We start from the raw sequence: 8,343 nt of genomic DNA on the forward strand, positions 1-8,343 counted from the left end.
TTATTTCGACATACTGGAACATTTCTTTTCTGATAGTATACTGCATGAGGTACAATTTCCATGAATGGCATGAATTGCAGGCCTCGAATCGATGGGTGTCTTTTTTGTTCTCAATGAATAGGCCAATTGGCCCTTCAAGTTATTCCCTTTGTTTAGGGAAAACAGTTGTTTTTCTCCAATCACGCCTGCAGCTTTCTGTTGATATTCAATGCCCTTTTTGGTTTTCCTCTCTACTAACCTGGGAGGGTAAGCTCTACTCATAAGGCACTCTTGCATACTTGGAGCCAGTTTAAAGCCTTTCCGGCACTAACTCAGCATATGGTTACGGGGGATATTAGCCTTCTAGGCTCAGGGATGCTGGAAGTTGTCATCTAACAATGTGTTCCTCTCAGTTTCCTGAGGATACAGTTTTGTCACACAGTACTTCTTCTTTTCAAAGATTATTATAACACAATTCCCATGAAAAGGGGCCCTATCAAACAACAGTTGTCGCTGCCTTGGAGCCAAGAGCACCCCATGTAATATTTTGCTTTGACTGTTGCACCACTTATCGTTGATGGCATTGTTCACCTAGCCAATCTGACATGCACAAAGTGGAATTTGAATCAGTGGCAATTGCAGTCTTCAAGTGGTACTGTGGCAAATTGTGAGACACCTGTAATTGTTGCAGTATTTCTTGCACTTTATCCCAGCATGATTTTTGAGTTGATCCCCTGGGCCATGGTCATCATTTCCTTCACCCGCTGGCAATGGCTGCTAAAAAGTGTTACTACAAGGTGAAGAATGTGAACAAAGCATGTTGCTGAATTGCTATGCCCACAACAAAGCATGTTATGGGCATAGCAATTCATAGGGCAACAAGGATATTCAACCCATTTTCAGAAGCAACAAACCCCAGCTGTAGGAGACGGGGGCTAGACCACTGTGCTGCCACCACCACCACCCCATCTATCTCCTTCCAGGTTCCAATTCCCCTGTTAATCCATCAAAACCTTGCAACTGCATAAACCAGCCTACTTCATAGATGACTTCAGGATAAGGGGAGGGAGGATGGCCCACTGTGCAGTGACACTCACGGTGAAGTGGACCTTTTGGTCCTCTCACTGCTGTATTGCAGTACGTTGCATTTCTTTCCTGCCTCTGTTCTTCGTTTAATTTGTTTTCCAACTGCTACATAAGGGTATCTATGTATGTTTTAAATGTTCTGCAGTGTTCTCCTAGTTCTCAGCCGGCACACATCGGGCTGAAAATGGACACTCAAATATTGAAATATGATTCCATACTAGAATGTATGCAATGCTCGCATGTACTGAAGGTCTGCGTAGTTCCCCGTGTAATGTGAAGAGTTTATCGCTCAGAGGACAGGCAGCATCCACCTCGCAGGGCAGAAAATTGGACCTTATCATTGACAGGTTTCGTTCTACCAGTGGCAGTACCTTACTGAGTGATGCAGTGTGTTGGCTAATATGCTTGGGGGCCGCCTGGGCTGTTGCAACGTTTGGCACAGCTGGAATTGGTGCAGTGCATTTCTTGCATTAGAGGCCTGCTTGAAGGATGAGCTGGTCCTCTGGGCCACAGCCATCATTTCCTTCACAGTCTAGCAGATGATAAAACGTGCTGCCAAAAGGTGAAGTTCATGCACAAAGCAAGGGGCTTGTAGACATGAGCAGAGGAGAGGACATGCATTGTCATGGAAGATCGTAGGGCAACAGAGATATACCCATGTTCAGCAATAACAAAGCCAACTTCTGAATCGTAGGCTTAACCAATCACCTCTGGGATTTAAAAAAAATAACCAAGATATCCCATTTCAATAGTTGATCTATCCCTCAACTAGCTTAGCAACCTCCTACCCGTTCCTACAAGACTGAACACAAACTCCACCCAGGCGTGCCTTATGTATCCTGTGAGGCCAAACTCACCTAATCCACTCCACACGCACACCTTGAAGGAAATTTGTAAAACGTTTTCCTGGGATATTTTCTTGGACACTATCAGGTATTGTTAACGTTCTGTCAGCAATCTGAAGGACATCCGCTAGAGGGAATGCCTCAAGGGGACCACTAGATAACTTTGTGGTTATTAATTTAGAGGATTGTTTACCAGAACCTCAGGCCCAAAGAAAGCAGCGCTGTCTACAACAGTGATGCTGGCATCAGTGTCCTTTATTCCAGTGTTTGACGTGACACCCACTTGAATGGAATGAAGGTACTGCTGAATGGTGTGAGCAATCACAACTTTCTTCTTGACTCTTAATTACCCTACTAAGATGCAGGCGGATGAAATATCTGGGATGACCCCTGCATAGAAGCAAGTCTCCTGAGAGTCAGAGGGCATGCGTAAAACACTTGCTGCCTCCTTGAGACGGCTAAGGTGACATCTTTGCTGGTTGGACCTTCCACAATCCCTTCAAATGGTAGTATGTCTGGAAATAGTTGAGGAACCGCCACTTGCCTTTATGGGTAGTAGTGCCACCCATTCTATAGGCCCATCATAAGGTACTTATCCACCTCTACTTTTGAGACCTCTGGGCAGGGAGAATGTCGACTTGACATACTTGTCACTTTGTGAAAAGCTGAGGCAAGTGCAGGGCATGTACTGTTGCAAAATGCAATAAAGTGGACGCACCCAGATGAGCATGAGATCCCTGAGCTGATGGCAATGTGTGTCTCATCATTGTAATAATTCTGCACGAGTCATCAGACTACTGCGGTTAAGGAGCACTTTTAGGAGGCTGAACTATGCACTTGCCCTTGTCTCCCCCTTCTTTATCCTTGTCTTTTCTTCTTTCTCTTGTAGACCGTGCAACAGAGCGACGAGATATATGCTGGCAGCACCTGGGGGAGGATAAAATGTGCAGCCAGCCCCTGAACGGCTACCAGCTATCCTTTGAGGAGTGTTGCTGCCACAGTGGCAAGGGCTGGGGTTTCCAGTGCAGGCCATGCCCCCAGCGAGGACCAGGTGAGACTGCATCAATGGGCGGGCATTGAAGGTTCCACTGTCTTCTCCATCCCCTGGCCAAAGTGAAATGGAGCATCAAAGAGTTAACCCTGAGCGAAGCATCAGGCCCTCTGCCTTCGTAATGCGAAACTGCAAGCAATATATGCAGTTCGCACACTGTGTTGTTGTCACCCAGCATGGGGGCACAAAACAAGCGCTGGGGATATCAGGGTGGTATTATGGTCGGGTGCCCACCATGACAATGTGAGATCCACAAACCGAGGGCCGATGATAAGGATTGTGTGGCCCAATGAGCCTAGGGCCCCTGATCGCCTGGTTGAGGCTTTCATATTATGCTGAAAGAATCCTGTAGCCATTGAACGGAGCACACGTCCAGAGCTCTGCTGCTTAATGCACGAGTGCCCCAAAATGGGGATCTCAACGTGCCATGGGGACATTAGGGAGGGAAGGGAGTCACTAAAAATGGGGATTCACAAACCTGGGCAGGTGATAAGGCAGGACACAAGGCTTACAAGCCTTTCACGCATATATTAACAGCTTGTAATACCTGCGCAACCACCTTCCCCGCCCCCCCCCTTCTAACCCCCACACCCTGCACCTAAGGACATTGTTCCCATTTCATTCAGAGGGTACTTGAAATGTGTTTTGATTTTACTGTTTCAGGGCAGTCCTGTCAGCATTCGCAGAGTGAAGGCAACTCTTTCTGGGAGACCAGTCCCCTGTTCCTGGGGAAACCCCGCAAAGGTGAGTCATCCCGTGCAGCTGTATTAGCTTTTCTCAGTTACAGGGCAGATCCAGTGCAGAAATACAGGCGTCACTCACATAGGAGCTGTGTGATCACTGCAAATTTTTTACTGCGCTTCCGAAAATGTAAATTTTCTATTTCTTTTACCCCATTCACATACACAGCAGACGCAGCATCAGTTAACACACACACATCCTGAATAGCACAAACAGCAGCAGTGGGAAGTTTCTTTGCATAGGTTGGGGCAGTGCTATTTCGCTCTCACACAAGAGAACAGCAACACGCGAATCCAAGCAGGTTGCTTTCATGCCTGCCCAGAAAAGGTTCAGTGCAAACAGTACAGGCTTGGGCCCCGCACATACAAACTAGGTAAAGAACAGTCATCATCAGTGAGGGTTCCTATTCCATATAGAACAGGTACTAAACAGACAGTGGGGGTGCACGCACCCAAACATTGATGGTAGCAGTGCAAACTGTCTCTTATATGCGTGTGAATCTACCCATCTAGTTAGGACTTTGGCTTCATGTCTGACACTATTCTCTCTTCCCCTGTCCCCCAGAAGAAGAGAGCTCTGAGGAGGACTCAGATGAATGCCGTTGCCTGAATGGGCGCTGTGTTAGGACCTTCCATGGATTCGCCTGCGAGTGTGCCACAGGCTTCCAACTGGACAACACCAGAGCACGCTGCATAGGTAAGGGGAAACCTCAATGCACGTTGCCCTTTCCAAGGAAAACCCGCTGGCCACTGCCACATTCTGGCCAGTGGCAGACGTAACTTTTTGGTGAGAGGGCAATAACTCCTGAAGGGGCACCAAGATTTCTAAATGATTAATGGGTAAGCAAGCCCTCGTAGGGTGATGAATGTTTTCAGTGGGGGGTTCTAAATTGTTCCTCAAATTAGCATAAGCAACCGAGCGTAGCAAGGGAGCCCCCAAAAATTAAAGGTCAGAACTTTATTTAAATAATGTGGTGAAAAGATGCCTCTTGCAGCACAATTTGTGGAAAAAACAAATGTAAAAAGTGATACAATTTACATTTGGTTCTCAATGGTAGTAACACATGAACAAATCGAGTAAATGCCATGTCACCAGCAGTACACTACATAGAAGAACGTTGTACAATTTTCATAGGGCTGCAGCCTTAACCTATCTATGCCAGTAATGGTCAGTGTAAATCGCATGCATAAGGCTGCAGCCTTACCCTATCTATGCCAGTAATAGTCAGTGTAAATCGCATGCATAAGGCTGCAGCCTTAACCTATCTATTCCAGTAATGGTCAGTGTAAATCGTATGCATGTGGCTGCTGCCACAACCTATCTATGCCAGTAATGGTCAGTGTAAATCGTATGCATGTGGCTGCTGCCACAACCTATCTATGCCAGTAATGGTCAGTGTAAATCACATGCATAAGGCTGCAGCCTTAACCTATCTATGCCAGTAATGGTCAGTGTAAATCGCATGCATGAAGCTTTTCAGCATTCGTGCATATGATTTAAAGTTACCATTCTGGCATGGAAAGGTTGTGGCAGTAGGTTTGTGCATGTTATCTGAAGTGTCTGTTGCTGGCATAGATAGGACAATCTATCTATGCCAGCAATGGTCCCTTTAAATCCAGTGGCAGCTGATGATTTTATTTATTGGAGGTGTGTACATATTTCACCCAAATATGCCAGAGCTTCTGAGCATAGAGAGGGAGCCCAAAACATCCTAGAGGTTGGGGGCGTTTCTGTTCCCTAGAGAAATTCTTTTAAAATATTGGGTTAAAATGGTGCATTATACAGCACACTTTCTGTGTAAAACTGAGTAAAAACCCAGACCGTTTGCAGGTCACCAACAATACACACAAGCTTTTCCCAGTGCATTTTCATGATGCCTTCACCCACAAGCTATGCCTTTTTAAAAACATGTTCAACATTTCGCACACTGGTTGTGTCCATACATTTCCATACTGGCTGCACCAGCATATGCCAGCATTCCTATATAAGAACATACTCCTGTTTGCTTTGCACATAATGCCACTAATCGTAATACAGTAACACATGTCCACATTGGCTGTGCCAATATCTGGCAGTATCCCCACATAAGAACATGCTCCTGTTGGCTTTGCCTTTGCAATTCCACAATAAGAAACCACGTCCAGATTGGCTGCACAATATAGTCCTATCTAGACACATAAAAACACGCTTTCATGCTTATTTTACTATCGATGCCCAGAATAAAAGGCCATGCCACAGTAAGAAAGGGCTAGACTGACTGTCACAAAATTCCAGTCTACCCACATAATAACACATCATAATTTCATTTATCAACTACAGGTTAATTAAAAAAAGGATGATTGTTTACTTGCATCTTCTATAGATGCCCAGTAATAAATGTGTTGTTGCCGCACTACCACCCGCTCCCTGACTCAGCACAAACACACACGCATGAACACATTCACAGAACACATTCACTTGCTCATTCCATTCACATACAGCATTCACTCACTCATTCAGACTTGCACCATCATACACACACTGATTCACACACATAATACATTACAAAATCATACCCGCATGCAGCCCAGCACGATCCTCAAGCACCTCCATCGCGGCCTCCACAAAGTCCTCCGGCTCCCACACAGCACAAACAGGAACCAGGAAGCAAAGCACTTCCTGGTTCCTGCACATGCAAGCAGGAGCTGACGCGCTACTGATTCTGTGCCCCGGCTCATTTATATGTGCGTGGTGATGCATTAGCGCTCACTTCACATACAAGCGTGCAGTGTCCCAGCCTGCATCGCCAATGGGCCATGCAAGGCTGGCGATGCAAAACGCCCCAGGCCTTGCATGGCCCATTTGACATGCACGGCTGGGGTACGAAACCGTGTTTCCACTTGACAGTTCAGGCCAGCCCAGGAGCTCTCCCTCAGTTGCAACAGGCAGCTGGGGGTGTGCTCCTATGCTAGCAAAGCTCCTCCATTATGGGCTCGGGAGAGTTGTTGCCCCATCGCCCATTATGGATGAGCCACCCGTGTTTACATTACTTGCTTGTCATTTAAAGTCCCCATTACTGCCTATCTATACCAGTAACGGTCACTTTAAATCACGTGCATGAAAGCTGAAGTGCTTCATGCATATGTTTAAAGTGACCATTACGGGCATAGATAGGTATTGGCAGCAGCTTCATACATGTGATTTAAAGTGACCATTACTGGCATAGATATGAAAGCTATCTCTGATAGTAATGGTCACTTTAAATCACATGCATGGGGATGCTGACACACAACCTATCAATAGCAGTATGGTTGGTCACTGTAAATCCCCTGCAAAGGTGCTACACACACAGGCTGACTTTACATCCATGAGTTACTCCACCCACCCACCTTGTGTTCTGTGTCCTTCTACAAGTTATTTCATCCTCCTTCATGAGATCTCTCTCCGCCCGTCTCAGAAGGTACTTCATTGCCATACATAACTGTGTCGTTCTTCCCCAAATTGTGTTCCACTTCCCTTTCATAGGGTACCACCCCTATCAATTACTACAGGTAACATCTTCATGTAAAATTTCAGCCTCTGTTTTCAACGATGGCCTTTACCGTGAATATGCCTAAAGTTGAGTCGTGTAAAGACTTCTTGTAGCCCGACACTTGTCAACACCCCTATTTTCTGCCTTCCCTCTCACACAGACATCGACGAATGCCGTGAGCTGAACCAGCGGGGGCTGCTTTGCAAGAACGGGCGGTGCCTTAATACCAGCGGCTCTTTCCGCTGTATCTGCAAGCAGGGCTTTGTGCGGTCCCGCCACCCCAACATATGTGTCTCTCCGAGGGTCCGGTAACCCCGCCTGTGCTGCCCGACCAGGGCCATGCCTCCAACAACAGCGATCAAACCCTACCTTCAGACTCTTAGCCTCCTCTTCTGCTGAACTGTTTAGGGGGCATTTACTCTGTTATGAGTCTCTTACTAAGAATATGTATCTTTTTTATTTTTTTATTTTTCTAAAGAAGCTAAATTGCACTTCGGCTCCATAGGACGCATTTAGAGGCATTGCAGATGTTGAAAATGTATATATTTAAAGAAGCCCCAACATTAAAGTAACTTTAATTAAAGCTGAGTTGTATTTTCGTTCTGGAAAGCAAAAAGTACTGTCGGCAAGCCAGTTTTGTTTAAGTGTGATTTGCGATGTGATGCTCAACCCATTCTGTAAGGTTCTATGTGAAAATGCCATCAGCAAAATGTAGTCATGTGAAAAAGTAGTCAGAACATGTTTTAAAAAATGTGGCCATTCAATACAAGCAATGCAAGGTGTGAAAATATTGCCAGCAATAAGGCTGCCAAAAACCTATTTTTAAATACAAAAAGTACAAAGCCTTAACCCTTACAATGATCCAAACCTCTAATAAATCTTACCCTAACTCTAATTATAGCAATTATTCTAACACTAACCCTATTTGCATGTGACTACTCCATTTTCCTTGCAGAGCCACGTGAGCGCCAGGAGACCATGAAATTGCCAGATGTGCACGGTATAAATCAATTTAACAAATCGCCAAATAGAACATTATCAATGAACCTATACCAACGCTGTCACCAGCTCTCCACAAACTCCATAAACCTAACCCAAACCATTGCTCTAATTCTAACCTTAGCCTTCCC

General features: G+C 45.6%; 1 protein-coding gene across 2 annotated transcripts in view; it reads left to right on the forward strand.

Annotated features, from left to right (window-relative positions):
* LTBP3 (latent transforming growth factor beta binding protein 3) overlaps positions 1–7,796 on the forward strand; it is a 542,185-nt gene extending 534,389 nt beyond the window's left edge. Inside the window, exons 25-28 of one of the 2 annotated variants that reach the window (XM_069645022.1) lie at positions 2,800–2,961; positions 3,625–3,705; positions 4,270–4,398; positions 7,374–7,796. In XM_069645022.1, coding sequence (XP_069501123.1) covers positions 2,800–2,961; positions 3,625–3,705; positions 4,270–4,398; positions 7,374–7,525 — 524 coding nt within the window. In that variant the 3' untranslated portion in view covers positions 7,526–7,796. Of the gene's footprint in view, positions 1–2,799; positions 2,962–3,624; positions 3,706–4,266; positions 4,399–7,373 lie in introns of both variants that reach the window. The other variant, XM_069645021.1, reaches the window with a different exon arrangement.
* Positions 7,797–8,343: the final 547 nt, after the last annotated feature.

The sequence above is a fragment of the Ambystoma mexicanum genome, chromosome 2p, assembly GCF_040938575.1.
Source record: "Ambystoma mexicanum isolate Mex_15411 chromosome 2p, UKY_AmexF1_1, whole genome shotgun sequence".
In the NCBI taxonomy this organism is placed as follows: Eukaryota; Metazoa; Chordata; class Amphibia; order Caudata; family Ambystomatidae; genus Ambystoma; species Ambystoma mexicanum.